This window comes from Ipomoea triloba, chromosome 8 (genome assembly GCF_003576645.1).
Source record: "Ipomoea triloba cultivar NCNSP0323 chromosome 8, ASM357664v1".
Classification (NCBI taxonomy): Eukaryota; Viridiplantae; Streptophyta; class Magnoliopsida; order Solanales; family Convolvulaceae; genus Ipomoea; species Ipomoea triloba.
This window is the reverse complement of record NC_044923.1, coordinates 2,539,688-2,559,615: the sequence shown is the minus strand read 5'-3', so window position 1 is coordinate 2,559,615 and position 19,928 is coordinate 2,539,688. Positions and strand designations below refer to the sequence as shown.

The following is a 19,928-nucleotide window of genomic DNA, read 5'->3' as shown; positions in this document are numbered from 1 at the left end:
CAAAGAGGTAGATATTGGAAGTGATTTGTTGAATGTTATAGCAAAAAATACAAAGAATGTTGTTGTGGATTGGCTTGCCAAGATGAATGTGGAAAGAAATGAAGAATGGAGGGTGTTCAAAGACTCACCACCAGGGTGTTCCGAGATTACGAGGCATGATATGTTGGGCTTTATGGAATAATGTTGCGTGCATGCAAGGGTGTAGGCTCCCTCATAATTTTTATTTTCCAGATATCACCCTCTCGTTCCCAAAAATAATACAAAAATAACAAAGTAATGGTACATTGTGTATATGTTCTGAGAGCAATTAGGGGTATGCTCCACAAAGAGTAGTCAATAACAATCTTGTATACTACATAAATTGTATTTGCTTCTCATTGTAATCCTAAAGACCTAAATAGTTCAAACTATGTGATCTTTAGAGCTATTGAAATAGATTATCTACCTATTGATCTTTGTTGACATCCATACTATTTCAATATTTGTGTAGTTTTTCTTAAATGCTCAAAGTAAATAAATAAAATAAATTAAATTATTTACTTATAGAGTGTAGTTCAAAAATTGCAATGTGATAAAATTTTGACAAGGATGAACACAATTTCAAAGTAAATTTATCTCTATAATTTGAACATTTTAAAATTGGTTGGTATGGAGCAGCCTACAAAATTCTTTAAGTAAAATTTTGATGAGTTTCATGGATCAACAAGTGTTATAGCTTTTTGGGTGAAAGACTGAAATGGGAACGATAGGCCCTCTATTGACAAATTAGGGAACTCGAAGGAATACGGACTAAACTGGGAAAAACTCTTTTGGGAAATGCGTTTGGTGGCAGAAACGCATTTCCCAAATGCGTTCCATTTTTATTTTCTTTTTTTAAATACGGGATTTGAAAGCATTTCCCAAACGCGTGTATGGTATAAGATACACTAAACGTATTTGACAAATGCGTTCCTCGTATACAAACCAACGCACGTGCGAAATGCGTTCCTCGTATCATACGAGGAACGTTAGCCGGTGCCGGCTGCACTCCGGCCACCAAAAAAATACAAGGAACGCATTTCTCAAATGCGTTCCTCGTATATACAATGAACGCATTTGTGAAATGCGTTTATGCATTGGGTTTTCCATTATGATATCAGCCCACACCTGAAGATTTAGTGGGTTTGTTTCTCAAATCTCAAATATTATGTTTTGAAAGAAATTGTAGCAATGGGTTTGTTTCATCTGGTTTCATGTTCGGCACGAAATCCAAGCTGACAGCCCTCTTGTATATACGAGGAACGCATTTGAGAAATGCGTTCCTTGTATTTTTTTGGTGGCCGGAGTACAGCCGGCACCGGCTAACTTAACGCATTTCGCACGTGCGTTGGTTTGTATACGAGGAACGCATTTGTCAAATACGTTTAGTGTATCTTAGACTATACACGCGTTTGGGAAATGCTTTTAAATCCCGTATTTATAAAAAAAAAAATGGAACGCATTTGGAAAATGCGTTTCTGCCACCAAACGCATTTCCCAAAAGAGTTTTTCCCAGTTTAGTCCGTATTCCTTCGAGTTCCCTAATTTGTCAATAGAGGGCCTGTCGTTCCCATTTCAGTCTTTTACCCTAGCTTTTTACCCTTGCCAAATAGAGTTCAACAATAGTTGCACGTTTAATTTGTTAAAATTTATGGGAAAGAACCAACTTCTTTAGCAAAAAGGTTGGCAAGATACTTTGCAAATTGTTTGACAAAATGAAGGCAAATATATGCATGATATATATTTAATTACTAAAATCTTACTGCAACAATGTTGTGGCTGCTATCTCCAAAAGAAATAGAGATTTCTCTTATACTGGTCCCATCTTAGATCAGTGTCATTTTTTACTTAACCATTTTTACGAATCTGTTTGTCGTTTTATTCTATGTTCAACAAACCAGCTGGCCAATGCTCTGACTCTCAGTCCGTACGTCTAACTTTGGAGGTTTCTCCCCCAAATTGTATTCGTTCACTAGTTAATACAGTTCCGTTTTGCTTTAAAAAAAACATTAAAATCTTAGTTGAATTTCAATCCACTAGAAATTGAAACAATTAAATTTACATCACAAATAACTAAATTTATATTTCAGTCATAACTAATGGATTAAAAGTGTCATTTTCTTTAAAATTTAATATAATTACTGAATATCAAGAGTAATAGTAACAACAAAAAAATGAAATAATCAAGTACCTTATGATTCGAAAATGTTATGACACGTTTAAATGAAAAGTCACAAGACTCACTACTAGATTGATCCAGTTCAGATAAATAGTTTTTTAAGAAGGTCAATAAATTAATAACTCGAGTTGACCAAAGTCGTCATAGCTCATAAGTCATAAGTAACTATATGAATTCCCGGGTCACAACATGGGATAGCCCGACCCGCAAACATTTCCCACGTCCGGTATTACTGTAACCGATACAAAACGTATACATTCATGCAAAGAAATTAAACATGGCTGAAGAAGAGAACAATCCAGCGAGAACAAAGGTAAAAAAGCAAAGCAAAGAACCTCGAAAAGCTACCAAACCTTAATAAACCCTCACCATTGATCAATCCTCCCACAAAATCGCCATTAACGTTCTCCGTACTTCAATACCCCAGCTGTTTACAGTTTACCTTCTTCAATTCTTCAATAAATGGGTCAATGCTGCCCTACCGGGAGGACAGAGATTCCGATTTCATCCGATCCAGACGCCGCTAATAGCTTCACTCATCAGATAACAATAGAAGCGCCGCCGCGTCAATCGCCGCCGCCGCCGCCAAAAAAATCGGCGACTCATACTTTCGTGCCGCCGAAATTCGGGAGATCGGCTACGCTTCCGCCGAACGTACACATCGGACCGATTCTAGGTAATCTGTTAGTGGATATCTCCACGATTTACGATATCGACAGGGAATTAGGGCGCGGACAATTCGGAGTTACGTATTTGTGTACGGAGAAATCTACGGGGCTGAAATACGCGTGCAAGGCGATTCCGAGGAGGAAGCTTGTGGCGACGAAGGATATTGAGAATGCGAGGAGGGAGATTATGATGTTACAGCATTTGACTGGGCAGCCGAACATTGTGGAGTTCAAGGGGGCGTATGAGGATCGGAGGACGCTGTATTTGGTGATGGAGTTGTGCTCCGGCGGGGAGCTTTTTGACCGGATAACGGAGAAGGGGAGTTACTCCGAGAAGGAGGCGGCGAAGATTGGGCGGCAGATTGTGAATGTGGTTCATGTTTGCCATTTCATGGGAGTGATGCATAGGGACCTTAAGCCTGAGAATTTCTTGTTTGTGAGCAGAGATGATGACTCGCCCCTGAAGGCCACCGATTTTGGACTGTCTGTCTTCATTGAGGAAGGTAAAGTTGAAATTTGAAACTCTCACTTTCAGTTCTTCAATTATTCAATTCTTCAACTAAATTTTGAAATTTTTTGCTTCGTGGCAATGATCATTAATTATTTCTGTTAGACGGTTACTGTTCTTTTCTATATGAAATAATAATAATAATAATATAATAATAATAATAATAATAATAACAACAATTAATGTCATATGAGGTACTCCAAGCATAACTTTTAAATTGACATGATTCTTCAACTTTCAAATTGTTACAATCCGTGGTTCAAATTAATTACAATTCTCTTTGAAAGACTACGGCTAGTTAAAATTTGATATTTGGTTGAATTCAAACAAGAATAACATCACAAAATATAATCAATTCAAACCATCTTTTCAATTGCACTATATAATATTTAATGTTATAATTTATATAATAATTATATATCGTTCTAAATATTCTTAAAATATTATTATAGCAAATCACATTCTCTGCAGTATTTGATTGTATATATGGTAGCGACATGTGGCTAAAGATCGTATATATGGTAGCCACATGTGGCTAAAGTCATCAATTTATTGATGTTTAACAAGTGTAGCGAGATTTGTCCAAACAAATTTCATGAATTTTGAATTGAGATTTACGGGTTAGAATAGGTATAACTTTCCCAACTTAGAGAGCCAATTTGCTTGGTAACCACTAAGTTCAAGGTTCTGACTCCTCGTGAGGACTGGCTATTGATCATTTGATCTTATTGGTTTGAATCGATTAGTTATGAACAATGTTTACCTCTTTGTCATCCTTTGCTTGCTAAAATCACAAGGTCTACGGGCTCCTGTAAATTAAAATAATAGGTATAACTTACTAACAAATTGCATCATGAAGATTTGGAAGCTAAACAATAAGTTAATTATCTTTTATAAAGACTCTTTTTAACCCCCTTATGTTGTTTGTCACTGTTCTAAGCTCTGACATGAACATCAACCTCTTATGTTAATAACCCATGAATTCAAAGAACAATCATTGTCCAGGCAGAGTGTACAAAGAAATTGCCGGAAGTCCTTACTACGTAGCCCCTGAGGTATTGCGAAAGAGCTATGGAAAGGAGATAGATGTGTGGAGTGCTGGAGTTATACTATACATCCTTTTGAGTGGATTTCCTCCATTCTGTGCAGGTAATGATACTTTTACCTCCACATATACCCTTCCTATCTTAATTGTGTGGGTTTCTTATTGTCATTTCATGTCAAAAGAATGAACTTATCATGATAATAACCCAAACTTGATGTAAAAACTAGGTTAAGGTGGTATTTATAAGATATACATAAGTAGATATCTGCATCTTGCAAAATAAGACTAATTCGACTAAAACTTGGTTAGACTCTGAAAGTCAAAATCAATCCCCATTCGGGACAACTCTCTTAAAGGCGTTCCTACATGGCAAATTACTCTATGGACCCGGGTCCACCTTGCAAGGTGGACCAGGATCCAAAATACCCAATCTACTTACTGAATGTTAACAATTTATATACTGAATGTTCACAACTCAAATTGTCAACACTCAGTATGTAAATTGTGATGAATCCACCTTGCAAGGTGGACCCAGGTCCATGGTAAAACTATTGGCTCTACATCCATTGGGCTAGTGGGTTACACTCATTACTTATCAAACTCAGCATGTTTCAGTGAACAAGATCTCTCTGTTTTCCATGATCTGGTCTCTGATAAGATCATATCCTTGGTTCCTATTGACCTGACATTACATGGCCAACATTTGATGGCTAAAATATTCCATTCTCCTATGCTAAAAACAACATCATCATGGGCAGACATCACATAGATATGCTCTCTATGCCCCATTTCTTGTGCAAGTAAGAAATGGCCAATGCTATGTCTGCCCCACCTGTTAGCTCTGCATCACATAATTTTTCCACATCTTAATAATAATTGTCTTGCTACACTTCAGACAATGATAAAGGCACATTTGAAGAAATTCTGAAAGGACAGCTTGATCTAAAAAGTCCTCCTTGGCCTTCCATATCTTCTGATGCAAAGGATCTTATCAGAAGAATGCTGGCAGTGGATCCCAGAAAAAGGATAACTGCAGCGGAAGCCCTTGGTGAGTGGATATTCTAACTCGTGTTCTTTAACCAAATGCCTAACCTCAAAGTTAAGTAGTAAAATTTTAATCTACCATTCAAATGTACAGTAAACTAAGGATATACTGGGTGTCTGTGTGAGTGTGTGTTCATTTTTGTAAAGCATCGTTAAAATTTGGAACATGATGCATGAACTAGAACATCCATGGCTCAAGGAAGATGGCAATGCATCAGACAGACCTATTGATAGTGCTGTTCTAAACAGGATGAAGCAATTCAGAGCAATGAACAAGATGAAGCAGCTTGCTTTGAAGGTACCAGTAATACGGTTATAATGCTAAGTTTCTTGCAAATGCAAACCTGATTTTTTTTCATGAAGCTCTAATCACTTTCTGGTATTTGCACCGCATCATTTTCCTGCGCCTTTCAGTTTTCTGTCTATTTCTGCACTCTCTTGATGCCTGAAATGTGTATTCCTTGAAGGTCATAGCAAAAACCTTGTCAGAAGAGGAAATCAAGGGGCTGAGAGAGATGTTCAACAATATGGACACTGATAGGAGTGGCACTATCACATACGAAGAACTCAAGACTGGGTTAGCTAAGCTTGGATCTAAACTTCCAGAAACGGAAATACAACAGCTGATGGAAGCAGTAAGAATTTTACTACTCCGAAATTTCAGACTGCAGCATTCATCTCATTACTTCCGTCTTTCCTCCTAGGCTGATGTTGACAAGAATGGAACTCTCGACTACTTTGAGTTCATCACTGCTACCATGCATCGGCATAAGCTTGAGAAAGAAGAGAACTTGTACAAAGCTTTTCAACACTTTGACAAGGATGATAGTGGGTATGTACTCTTCTATTCTTTTTCTGTTTTTTTGTTTTCAGGTGTGCGATAATAATCTGCCATTAAATTTGTCAGATACATCACAAGAGAGGAGCTTAGACAAGCTTTTACTGAATATGGCATGGGGGATGAAGCCACCATTGATGAAATCCTCAATGATGTAGATACAAATAAAGTAAGTATAAACTCACAGAAAAACTTTATCCCCTCCTTCCCGTTATAGTTTCTTCAGTAGTGACGCCTAAAAGCTATGTTCCGTTCAATTACTATGCAGGACGGGAATATTAACTATGAAGAGTTTGTAGGAATGATGAAGAAATGGGGGTAGTAGATGGTTAAGGGAAGCAGGGATAAGATTAATACTCTGTTGCAAAATTCTTTAATTGATTTGTAAATATGCATCAGAAGTCCAAACTTCCACACTGTTTGCTCTGCAAATTCTTGGTGCCATTAGCTTGTTTTGTATTCTTGGTATTATCACTATTAAGTCCTCGGCTACGCCCAATTCCCAGTTTGGGTAAACCCCGATTTAGTCCATCCAGCAAAACACATGCTTTACACCATTTCTGCAAATTAGACACAAAAGAATAAATCCCCAACTATCAAATAGAAGATTCAGGCACAAAAGAACAAACCATTTACAATATGGGCAGGTGTACTGAAAATATACTTGTAAAATTGTCTTTTTACCTGGCTGGATATGTAACCACATCGTTCGCAATTTCCTTGTTCTGGCATTTTTGTGGAAGTCGAGATCCTGAAGTCCTCACCAGATTTGATGATATCCAGTATGGATCGTGGTCTGTAATGAACCATAGACAGATTACTTAGTATGGATCCAGAGTTTTGAATACTGTAAGAACCAAAGATGAATAATCCCAACCGGGCAGGAATTTTAACCTGATTCTCTCTAAATCCTTAATGAACTCACGAGCAAAGCCACGATATGCATTTGGAGAGTAAATGCCTGAATCCAAACGAACTACTTAAAATTCTTACATAAGGAATAAGAACCACTTGAGCACAAAAATAGCAGCATGCAAACTCAGGAATTGTGGACACTAGTACAATTACAGAAGCTGGCTTATTCAATATCATATCTCATGAAACATGTCACATGCAATCTCAATTATAAAAATTGAATAAAAAATATTACAATAAACAAAAAACAAGATTGAATTTACACTTACATTCAGTGGAGAAGTAATCCAACTTTTTAAAGTATGCATACGTATTCAGTAAGTTAAGGAAATTCAATCAATAAGTGATAAGAATCAGATAGTAGAAATCCTACATTCCTACTCAAGAGATTTTCCAATAAATAAAGTCTTCAATATATATAAAATGAAAGGATATATAACAATTTCCTTCTCGTATGTGTATTTGAAAGGCTTGCATCTAGGAATAGGTCCATCTTCTCCAGTAATTATAGATGTACACCTACTCAACCTAGTATTTTAAGAATATTAAATGTGTTAACAAATTTATAAAGAAGGAAAAAGGAAGAATAGAAGAAAAACACTAAACTAGAAACGACTACCTGGCAATATCACCACGTAATATGTTCAAAAGAACTGTTTCAGCTATATCATCTGCATTATGCCCCGTTACTAGCTTGTCCACTTTCAGTAATGCAGCACCACGGTCAAGGGCCTTATAGAAAAAGGAACTACTAAATAAGAAATTGCACAATTCCTTATAATGATCAAAACTTGATAGGCCACAGCATTAAACAAGCAAGTGCTCAGACAAAATCTAATGCCCAAAAGATCAGTGTATTCTAAAACCTTGATAATAATTATGTCAGTTTTCAGCAGTGATGATGGTTACAATTTAACTAGCAGAAAGAACCATAATTAATGCATAACAGAAAACATTTTAAGTCTAAATCGAGCTTTCTTTTTAACATTATGAAAACCCAAACTTCCCTGGGCAGTGTTGTACAGGCTCAAATTGAACAAAGAGCTAACTTCCAGCGATGAAATAGATAAAAGATTTACCTGGCGACGGAAAACACCACAAAAAGTGCAGTTGTTCTTCAGACCTATCAACTTTACTATTTCATCCATTGTCCATCCATACAGCTCCTTATAGGAAACAACTTTCAATGGAAGTCCATACTAGGTTTTTCAGGAGTGGGGGACAAAAACAAACAAAGAGAATAAGAGCCATAACCAAATAAATACACTTCAATAAAATAAGAATGAATAGTAAAAAAAAAAAATCACAACTCCAAAAGTTCAAAAACTAAAGAGATTAAAAATTAATAAATATGTCATATGCACACCTGGATTTCATTTCTTTTAACAGTTTCAAGAGAATCATCCCTGTAACCAGTGATACCTTCATCCACAGATAACAGGAAGAGATCCAGGCCATAATTGTGCCTGCGATTCAACTCTGACATGACATAAGCAAGCACCGTGGAGTCTGAACCAAGAAGAAAATTAAGAAACAATCAATGTATGGCACTCTTAACATGTGGAATTAAATATAAAAGGCCTCAGTTTTACAGATCAGATGGCCTTGATCATGTGAATTTGAGAAATACTTGTCCACATATAGTAACACAAATTGAAACTTTCAGCAATCCAGGCAATCAACTAGAACCTATGAAAACAAATTACACATAGCACTAAGATACTTGTTAAAAAGCTAAACATGCACATAAAATATAGAAACACTTAAACAAGGCAAGATAGCTGAGACCAATTATTAAACAATGAACCATGGATCACTAAAACACAAAGTTCATTTTTAATATATTGAAGGTTCATTATTTGGTATACTGCCTAAAAATGGACCAACATACTAAAAATGAACATTTATTCATGATCCACATTGCAATTATAATTTTCCAGCTGAAACAAATATTTCCTAGCAGTGGAATTCATCCAAAATAACAGGGCAACTAATACATTTGAAAAATTTATCACTGAAAAATCTAATCACATCAGAGTAAGATGGCCAGAGCCAAAGAAAAATATCCTTTTAGTGAATCTCTTTCATTCTTCTATCTTCTCTATCCTTTTATGTTAAGCATTGCAACTAACCTTAATGAATATTGAGCTCACCAGTCAATCATGTCCAATTAATTACAGTACAATGTAATTCAAAGCTATGAAATGAGTAGGCAGATTACAGAATTTCTCTTAATTTACACAATAAATAAACTTCAATCACAATATATCACACATATATATTACAATAAGCACGAAATGGATGATAAGATTGGGACCTTTTCCGCCAGAAGCGCCAACAGCAATGCGTTCGCTGGGCTTGAAGAGCTGGTTGTCGACGATAACTCTATGGATCTCCTCCTCGAAAACTTCGTAGAAGCACTCCCTGCATATCTGTCATCGGAAAAACACCAGAGCTAGTAAGAAGACAGGGAGAGGTGCTAAAAAAAGGAAGCCGCCGCGATTGCTACTTACTTGTTGAAGAGTTTTAGGGCGTTTCAGAGCGGCGCGTCTTTCATTGCAGATAACGCACTGTCTACCCCTCGGTTTCGCCACCGCCGTCGCCGACTCCATGTAGATCGCCTTCGCCGGTTTTCGCCGGTTTCTTCTTGTTAATATAAACGCTCTTTTGGCGGAGATTGCCCCTTCGGCCCTTCCAAACCCGGCGGAATGTTTAATATTGGCCCCAATATTTTCAATCCCTTACGTTCTGGCCCCGTGAAAACAATAATTAATCATTCGGCCCTTTAGGAATTAACAAATACAAATACTGTATTGTTAAATAATAAGAAAATGAATAGATACTACACTGTAACAGAGTCAGTACTAGAAGTACTTAAAAATAATGAGAAAATTATGTTTTTTCTTTTGAATTATATGCTTATAGTGTCTTTTTTTTTTTAATTATTTATATATCTATATTAGTTCTTCAATTATTTTAAAATTGACGTTTAACAAATACATATAAGTACAAAGGTCGGATTGCGTGCGAATCCTTCCCTAGTCTGTTTGTTAGTTTGAGGTAGCACGCTTGGTGCTATGATTATAAGTTAGACGATCCCGTGCTTCTCTTAGGTAGTTGGAAATGTCACAAGTCTATACTCTTTGCATTTAATGCGACATTTATATAATATTAATGGGAAACACATGCCTGAAGATCAACATGTACGACACATAGGGCTTATGCATAGGGGAAGCTCGGAGGCTTCGTTGGTTCATCCACGTGTAATGAGGTTCATAACGCTATTGATCCAACCGAGGTTGATTTGACCAATCGTGATAAAGATTGAGATTCTAAGAGGGGAGGTCGGCTCAGTTGTCCCGACCTAACATGGTCGGGGAGATCAAAGAGGCGACATAACGACTGCTAGCTGGATTCTTGCTCGGTTCATTATAATGGGTCCTGTCGGTTGACTTCGTGGTCAGTAAACGGTCGGAACTCTCTCCTCTCAGTTGTCAGCATAGATACCGCCCAGGTACATAGACCGTACATAGTGATCGAGGAATAATCCACATCACTAATCATAAGATTTGAAAAGAAAAAAGCTCGTCTAGCTTAGTTGGTAGAGCGCAAGGCTCTTAACCTTGTGGTCGTTGGTTCGAGTCCATGGTGGGCACAGTTAACTCGTGTATTAAATTAGATTATTCGAAGAGACTCATACAGAAGACTCCTATATTATGTGCTACACATATGCCTAAACTAAACACCATATAGAGTAAAAAAAAATTTTATAGAATTTTTTTTTATTCCAAATTCTAAACATAGTCCATCCCCCTTGTTCGCCCATCAAGACACCTTTTGCTATCACTTCTCTTGGTTGACCAATGACCACTTGCATGTGCAATTATTCACATCAATTGGATTTTTAGTACATAGAATTTGATAGGAGAAAAAACAAACACAAAAATACAATTAATCAATTTAATTTCTGAATTATATAAGTATGTCAATATTTAATTATGTATTATAATTATTATTTTAATTTTAATTTATCCTGTCACGATTAAAATAGTTAAAACGAATTTAATTGGTCCATATGTATTGTCAAATAGCGGGCTTTATAACCTTTTAAATTAATTATTAATTAAATATAATATTTAAAAATTTAATAGATGAACAAGTTAAAATATAATAGACTTGCCCCGCCTAGTGAAATGACATGCTTTAGCAGGTTCCGTACAGTCAATTCACTTTATTAATACTAGTAATCACAATAATTTATTTCCTCTTAAATTTTATACATGCTTTAATTATCAATGCCAAAATATAGAAGCAAATGACATAAAAATCTAGAACAGTACAAGTCAAATACATGTATAATTATTTAATCCCCGATGATATTAATGCACACCTAATTCTTCTTTCTTTTTCTCTCTCCATATTTATGATTAATTTTTCTTTTACCCCTATATTTAAAAAAAAAATAAAAAATAGAGAGAGTATAATTTGAACTATAATATGAAGCATCACATAAAAAGGATTTAACTCTAAGTCATATTATAATTTTGGTAGAAGGATCAAATAGACATATCTACTACTCATAAGTGTTCAGTTGATCTTTTGGTCTAAAATAAGAGCTAAATTGATACGTGAATTTCTTAAAATTATTACATGTACAATTTTTTTTCAAACTCCATCAGATTTTGATGACATGATGTCCCGTTAAGTTGATGTGACTAACAAAATACTTTTTTTACCATGGCGTCCAACAAAATAATATTTTCCTTTACATGGCTTTTCAATTCCATGGAATTAGAATCCTTCAATCCACCGAAAAAGTGGAAATCCATCGGAATGTGAAATTATATTATAATTGCGAGAGGAATTCGCAAGTTGTGCAAATTGAGACTTTTCAATCCACAACGACAGTACATCGCAAGCTCATACTTCAAGTTGTTTCGCACACCCGATGAAGCTGACGATGAAGATATTTCAAACTAATTAGACGAGCAAAGTTGATACGATTTTAAGAAGACAAAGCTGAAAAAAGAAGTCGAATATGGGTTTCTGAAGACAAAGTCGAAGATGATGAACATATTGTTAACATTTGCTTGGTTTTAATTTATAGGAATTATTATAGCCTTAATAAATTCCATGTCAATAACGTCGTAACTTTTTTTAATTAAACTTTAATGTCAGCTTAATGTGAACTGACAACCTAATAGAAGTAAAAAAATTGGTAAATACGATAATATTAGAAATTTTATATATTAAATTAACTCTTATTTTATATCAAAGGGGTTAATTGAGAACTTGTGACAATTGTGAGTAATAGATGAGTCTATTTCACCTCTCCTTATACTCAATACTTTTCAGTTTCGTCTAATTTTGTTGTTAAGCAGAGCCGCTCTCATCTCCGCCGCGTCCATCTCCTTCGCCATATTCTCCGGCCGGTAGTACCCGGTGACGGGGTCCGGCACCCACGAAGTTTCCTTTCTCGACGCTTCTCCGGCCTTCTTCATCACCCCGCCGCCGGAAGCTCCTCCCTGCGACGCCGCGGCGGCGGCGTACCCCCTCCGCACAGCGACGGCGACCCTGTCGGCGACGAGCTTGGCGGTGGAGAAAGAGAGAGTCATGTCGTCGACGATCGCTGAAAGGCAACAATTCACAACAGTTGCGTAATTGAGAAGAAAACAAAAGCTAATTAAGCTGCTGGAGATTAGAAATTAAAGTAGAAAATATGAAGTGTTTGAGCTATGGAAGATGAATTTGTTTGTGAAGACGAAGGTGTATTTATAGGCGGTGAAACGCGTGAGGAGGAAATGAGAGAGAAAGAGAGATACCACTTGGAAGCTATGAGGGGTGGGGCTAAGTCAAGTTGGTTGTGGGGTGACCATGCAACAAAGTCATCTTCCTTGTTTCTTGTTTTCTTCCTAATTACCTATGATCGGTAGGGATGACAATTTCAATCCGTCCACAGATGTCCACCTCGCATGGATCGGAATTTTTCGGTGGTAGTGAGCGGTGGGTCGAGGAGCATGGGTCTTAAAATAGTAAACTCACGGTGGGTCGGGTTGGATTCGGTTTCTATGTGCAAAACCCACCTAAAATCCCACCCGACCACCATGGGTTGGGTTGGATTCGAGTTTTATGTAGCCCTCTCCAACCCACATCCGACGCATTGTCATCCCTATATCCAGTTTAGTGTGAGAATACATTTGATGATAAATTTTTAGTATTTTGATGTAAATTGAGTTGGATAGGGTCTTAGAGGTCTACAAATTCCATTTAAATGGTGAGCTTTATATTTTTAAAATTAATTATTAATTATATATAATTTAAAAAAAAAACTCTAAAACTTTGTTAATGGTGGGATTTAGCAGGTCCCAAATACTCAACCCATTTTGGTGATACTAGTCATTAGAGTTACTTATTTCATCTTAAATTTTGTACATGTTCTGATTATTAATGTCAAAATAAAGAAACGTATGACTTAAAAAAATCTAGAATAAGTATTTTCAAAAAGAGTTAATTCCAGCAATAGTCCCTCGAGTATGTTGATTTTCCAAAATTGGTCCTCGTCTTTTAATTTGGACAATTTTAACACTTAACTATCAAATTCTTTCCAATGTTAGTCCTTCCGTCAAAAGCCAGTTAAATGGACGTTAAATGAAGGGTAAATTAGTCCTTTCACATGCTATAGGAAGGAACCTGCTAATCTGCTATGGCTCCGGCAACCCTGTGTGCGTCCCTTACAAATTGCCAGCGGAAGTCAGTAAGATAGGAAAAGCTAAGGGAGAAAGAGGAGGACTAAGCAGGTGAACATAGGGGATCTGGGGCGGCGGCAGCGAAGCAGTTTCCGGCGACGGAGATTTTCGCAGATTGTGACCGATTCCAAGAAGGCCGGATTCAACATCTGATTGCCGATCATGCGTCTACTTGTGACCGATTCCCATAAATTGAGTCGCAAGGCAGTGAGCAAGGGGATGTTAGCACAGAAATTGATCTGCACAAAAGAAGACCGACGCACACACGAGCAATCGAGAAATCTCCATCACACTGGAGATTTGTGTTGCTTAGGCAGAGTGGGAGGGCTTTGTGGCGATGTCCAGATCGGTTCGATTATGCAAAAATGATGTCCAGAGTGTGAGTGGAAGTACTGCATATAAGGATGGGATAACCTTCCGCGAACTCTTCTCATGTACTAAGCTAATTTTGTATCCTCACCCAAAGGTTATTTCCACATCACCATTTGCAACACTGATGGGTTTTGTAGCACTGCAACAACCCATTATCTGCACTATAGTGCGTGGGACTACCCTCCCAAGCAACACCCTCTCACTAACACTCAAGGACTTCGACAAGATGGTCAACAGTAGTGCTTCGACAAGATGGTGTTGTTTAGGCGGAGCGGGAGGGCTTTGCGGCGATGTCCAGATCGGTTCATGATGCAAAAATGATGTCAGCTTCATTTAAAGGACTAATTTACTCATCCAGGTTTGATGATGCAAAAAGGACAATGAAAGGACTAATTTACCCTTTCATTTAACGTCCACTTAACTGGCTTTTGACGGAAGGACTAACATTGGAAAGAATTCGATAGTTGAGTGTCAAAATTGTCCAAATTAAAAGACGGGGATCAATTTTGGAAAATCAACATACTCGGGGGACCATTGCTGGAATTAACTCTTTTAAAAAAAATAATAATCTAGAATAAGTCAATAATGTGTAACTATTTAATGAAGTGCGGCACCTGAGACCTTTAAATTACCATTGTTATACCATGTATAAGAGTTCATATTGCATTGTAAATTTTGATGTAAAAACTTTATACTTTCAGTTAACACATTTTGTACATATAATTAATAGTTTCTGTATATGTAAGCAAATAACTTGATAATTGCTAACACATAATATACTAGCTATATGCCTATATGTACAGAAACTGTCAACTACAAAATGTGTCAACTATAGAAACAGAATCTAAATATTATTGTTGTTGTTGTTGCTGTTATTGTTTTAAAGAAGTTGTAATTCCAAATTATAGAGAGAGTCAAGCTTTCAATCCATATCTAAATATTATTGTTGTTGTTGTTGCTGTTGTTGTTTTAAAGAAGTTGTAATTCCAAATTCTAGAGAGAGTCAAGCTTTCAATCCATTCCCTTTAGAGCACCCCTATGAGTGCATATTACTTGGTTTTGTTAGATACATAGCCTACATGGAAGAGAGAGAGAGAGTTAGAGAGATGAAAATGGGGGGCTCCTACAAGCGAAGGTTCATTGGTTAACATGTGGGGTTGGAAAGCAATGACGCGCACAGCAGCGCCCACTCGGGCGCATCAGGCACAACTGATTTTTTTTTTGAAATATCAAATTTGTTTTAATTTTTTTATCCCCTCCTATTTTCTCTTTCTTAATCACACTTAAAAAACTTCTCAAAAAACACAAAATAATTTAATGGATAAAAGGATGCTCTTAGCTTTGTCGTACATCAACAAACATTTTGCTGTCACTTCTATTGGTTGACCCCTTGCATGTGTAATTATTCACATCAATTGGATTTTTAGTACATACATTAATTATACATAGAATTTGGTAGAAAAAAACAAAAATAATTAATTTAATTTTTGAATTAAACAAGTTAATATTTAATTTTATTAAGAAGATTATTTTAATTTCTCTTGTCACAATTAGAATAGTCAAAATGAATTTAATTTATTGTTTGTAGTCATATTATATTATGTCATCTAATAAAGTTGAAAGTATCTACATAATAAAGTGGCGAACGCCCGAACGAACTAAAATATTCAAAATTTTATTCGATTAGTGAAATGACAGGCTTTAAAAAATTCCGAACAGCCATTAGAGTTACTTAAATTATCTCGTCTTAAATTTTATACATAAAAATATAGAATGAATCAAATATATGTATAATTATTTAATAAAGTCTCCCAAGTCCCACCTGAGATCTTTAAATCACACGCTCATAATTAAGAACAACATTAATGCACACCTAATAATTCTCTATTTTCTCTTCATATTTATGATTAATTGTACTTTTACCCCGACATTTATTTTTTTGTTTTTCCTTTTTAAAATAAAAAGGTAGAATTTGAACTAAAATACGAAGCATCACATAAAAGAGATTAACTCAGCTCATATCATAATTTTATAAATTCTATAGAACTGGAAAATATTCCATTTTCTTTTATATAACTTCAAGAATCCAGATTCCAGACATGAGCAATCTCAAGCAAGCAATTAATGATTCTCAGTTTCGTCTAATTTTGTTCTTGATCAGAGCCGCTCTCATCTCCGCCGCGTCCATCTCCTTGGCGATATTCTCCGGCCGGTAGTACCCGGTGACGGGGTCCGGCACCCACGAAGTTTCCTTTCTCGACGCTTCTCCGGCCTTCTTCATCACCCCGCCGCCGGACACTCCTCCCTGCGACGCCGCCGCGGCGGCGTACCCGCGCCTCACAGCGACGGAGATTCTGTCGGCGACGAGCTTGGCGGTGGAGAAAGAGAGAGCCATGTCGTCGTCGATCGGTGAAAGGAAACAATAATTCACAACAATTGCGTAATTGAGAAGAAAACAAGAGCTAATTAGAAAGTAGAAAGTATGAAGTGTTTGAGCTATGGAAGATGGATTTGTTTGTGAAGACGGAGGTGTATTTATAGGCGATGAAACGCGTGAGGAGGAAAGGAGAGAGAAAGAGAGATACCACTTGGGAGAGGGGTGGGGCTAAGTCTAAGCCTCTAAGGTGATTGTGGGGGTGACCACGCGACAAAGTCATCTTGCTTGTTTCTTGTTTTCTTCCTAATTACCGACGTATAACAACGTAAGGAGTACTAAATAAAGTCAAAGAAGCTCAATTGGTCAAATAGATGAAATTTAGAAAGAGAGACTAATGAAGTTTGGTTATTAGACTCATATGAAACTAGTCATCGACTTTCACCCATGGTAGTGTGAAAGTAACATTTCAAAGTGAGAGAGTTCTTCTAATTATCATGATTTACATCTTTCCAAATAGATGCTCTATCGAGGCGTGAGGGAGGGGGGTGACAAATTATGCTATCGACACGGATCCACCTTGCGAGGTGAACACGAGTCCATATTCGGGGCCTTTGGTCACGTAATACTTCTAGCAGTAGGGAAGAAAGTCTAGATCTACACTATGTGTCTCTTATATCAAGTACTATCTAAAAGGTTTTGTGATTGTGCTATAATGTATCTATATATTGTATTCAGTGCAAATCTTAAAACTTTTTACATTTACTTTACCTGGTATAAGTTACTTGAAACACAAATGTATCTAATTAGTCATATTAAAGTTCAAAAGGGTTAGCTTTGTATTGGGTATTACCAACTTGTCATCATTCTTAATATAAAAGTCATACTAATACCTTTTGATCAACATGAGGGGTTCTTAATCACCATGCTTGCTAAGAGTTTGCTTAAAGAAACCAAGTTCTTTAAATGTGATATTGCTTGTTAAATTAAACTAAATATTTATATTATAGAGGTAGTTAATTATTGTAATTAATTCTTAGTTAAATTTAAATCAATACTATTGCTATATTTGGCCCACAACTTTATTATATTTAATTAAAATCTTAAATATTTAGGTAAAAAATAAATAAATAATAAAGTTAATTTCTAGAAGCCAGATGTTAGGGAAGGAATGAATATATGCCCCGGAAGAAAAGGAAAAGCCCACAGGAGAAGAAAATTGGCTTTTGAGATAGAAAAAGGGCTCAAATTTTCCAAAAGTAAATATGAACAGAAGAAGCCAGATGGCATTGACTAGGCGTCAACCATCGCAAATTATATGGTGGACCATGGTCCACAATGCATTATGGACCGTGGTCATGACTGATATTGCAGTTGTGTTGAACGGATACTGCAGTTGTGTTAAAAAGATACTGCAGTTGTGTTGAAAGGAAACTACAGTTAGGCGGAACAGAGGTCGTTCATCCATTCAACACAATTGCAGTATCCGTTCAACACAACTGTAGTATCCGTTCAACACAACTGCAGTATCAGTTCAACACAACTGCATTTACAGACGGATGAAATGGCCTCCGTTCCGCGCAACTGCAGTTTTCTTTCAGCACAACGGCAGTATCCGTTCAACACAACCGCAGTATCAGCCATAACCTATGGTCCACGGTATAACAACTGCTATTACCATTTAGCACCGATACAAAGAATCTAATTTAAGTAATTTTTGATGACAAGGAAAACTTGTCATAATTATTAGAGATATACAATGACAAAATAAAGATTATAGAAGCGAAAAATTTAAAAAGTAATAATTTCAAAACACCAAAAATAAAGATTATAGAAGCGAAAAATTAAAGAAGTAATAATTTCGAAACACCAAAAATATGTTAAAAAATGTAATTAGTACGGCTTAACAAGTACGAAGTAATAAAGATCATGTTAACTCTTAATCGAAGCGATTTAACTTTTTTTATTTGAGCCAGTAAATTATGATCAATCTAGACTAATTTATCTCATTGTGATCATTTTTTGATTGAGGTCACAAGGCAAATTTACTCAATGCACCCTTGAATAGTGGTTGCAGATATATATGACCGAGGTTCTGTTCAAATTTTGAAATGCCGTTCTGGGAAATGATAAACTAGAACTGACAATTCGAACTTTTTTTTTTTTTTTAAGAAATCATATTTTCTAATTGTTAAAATAGTCCAAATTCAACAACTTTTTAATGATTTGGAACTGAAACTGATTTCGAACAAGAGCTAGTAATTCTAGTTCTGAACTGTAACCGAGATCATCTTGAACTATGACCACCCCTAATTGCAGGTTTCCCCTTGTCACTCAAAAAAAAAGGCAATAAAGATATTTAAGTATATATGCACCAAAAGGAGTGGCGTTCCAAAAAGAGTAAACAAGACTGCCAAATAAGTGAAACATAATTTTCATATATGATTATAAATTTAACTACTAACAATATTCTCTTGATCAAATCATGATCTTTCTAGTCCCGAATAATAACAGAGTGTCCCCTCATAAAATATCTTATAAGTATATATTCGTATATTAATAATATCGCAACTGTACTATAATTATTACAAAAATTTAGGTTTCTGTCACGAGAATCCAGCTGAAAAGGTATCACTAAATTTAGTTGTCTGACTAAGCACATAAACAAAATAAAAATGGCAAATGGTGCGGAGAACTGTAGAAGCAAGTGGAGGAGGAGAAAGCTTTAAAAATCGCCAATTTCCACAACTTTTTGAACTAGTCGCCAAACGTCTCGAATCTCCGCAAGATTCCAAACCTTTCCAGCTCTTTAAGCGCTAAAAACAGGTATTCTCGTTGACGACGTCTTTTCTCAAATTTTGTTTTGTTTCCTAGAATATTCATTGCCGACCCTCGCGCCGTTCATTACAAGTAACAACGTAAGACGTTTCGCTACGTAACACAATTGTGTCCTTCCAGATGAAGGAAGGATGGTTGGGCAATCCAAGTTGTTATTCGTTACTTCACCTTCATTTTACACGAGCTGAATTTAGTTCACGTGTTTTGGTTTCGTTATAACGTGGTGTACCAGACTAGTTGTTATACCGTGGACCATGATCACAAAACGACGTCGTTTTAATAAATGGGAGAAACAGTTCCCGTAAATCTCTTTAACTGATACTACAGTTCATCTCAAATGATAAATGGGAAAAACAGTTTTCGTAAATCTCCTTAACTTCATC

General features: G+C 36.3%; 2 protein-coding genes, 1 non-coding gene and 1 pseudogene across 3 annotated transcripts; 2 read left to right on the top strand and 2 right to left on the bottom strand.

The window, feature by feature from the left end:
* Window positions 1-2,491: 2,491 nt before the first annotated feature.
* Window positions 2,492-6,768, top strand: LOC116027362 (annotated as a pseudogene).
* LOC116027364 (cytoplasmic tRNA 2-thiolation protein 1) lies at window positions 6,400-9,897 on the bottom strand. The gene is made up of 10 exons (XM_031268944.1): window positions 9,729-9,897; window positions 9,533-9,647; window positions 8,582-8,724; window positions 8,295-8,414; window positions 7,835-7,947; window positions 7,651-7,743; window positions 7,485-7,525; window positions 7,195-7,261; window positions 6,985-7,096; window positions 6,400-6,860 (listed from the first exon to the last, which is right to left on the bottom strand). The coding sequence occupies exons 1-10, from the start codon at window positions 9,825-9,827 to the stop codon at window positions 6,696-6,698; spliced, it is 1,068 nt and encodes a 355-aa protein (XP_031124804.1). The 5' UTR covers window positions 9,828-9,897; the 3' UTR covers window positions 6,400-6,695.
* A 901-nt stretch (window positions 9,898-10,798) lies between these two features.
* On the top strand, window positions 10,799-10,870 carry TRNAK-CUU. The gene has a single exon. It is a non-coding gene; the product is annotated as a tRNA-Lys (tRNA).
* A 1,560-nt stretch (window positions 10,871-12,430) lies between these two features.
* On the bottom strand, window positions 12,431-16,855 carry LOC116027566. Its single transcript, XM_031269268.1, has 2 exons — window positions 16,468-16,855; window positions 12,431-12,914 (listed from the first exon to the last, which is right to left on the bottom strand). Exons 1-2 carry the CDS (start codon window positions 16,726-16,728, stop codon window positions 12,567-12,569), a joined length of 609 nt encoding a protein of 202 aa, XP_031125128.1. The 5' UTR covers window positions 16,729-16,855; the 3' UTR covers window positions 12,431-12,566.
* Window positions 16,856-19,928: the final 3,073 nt, after the last annotated feature.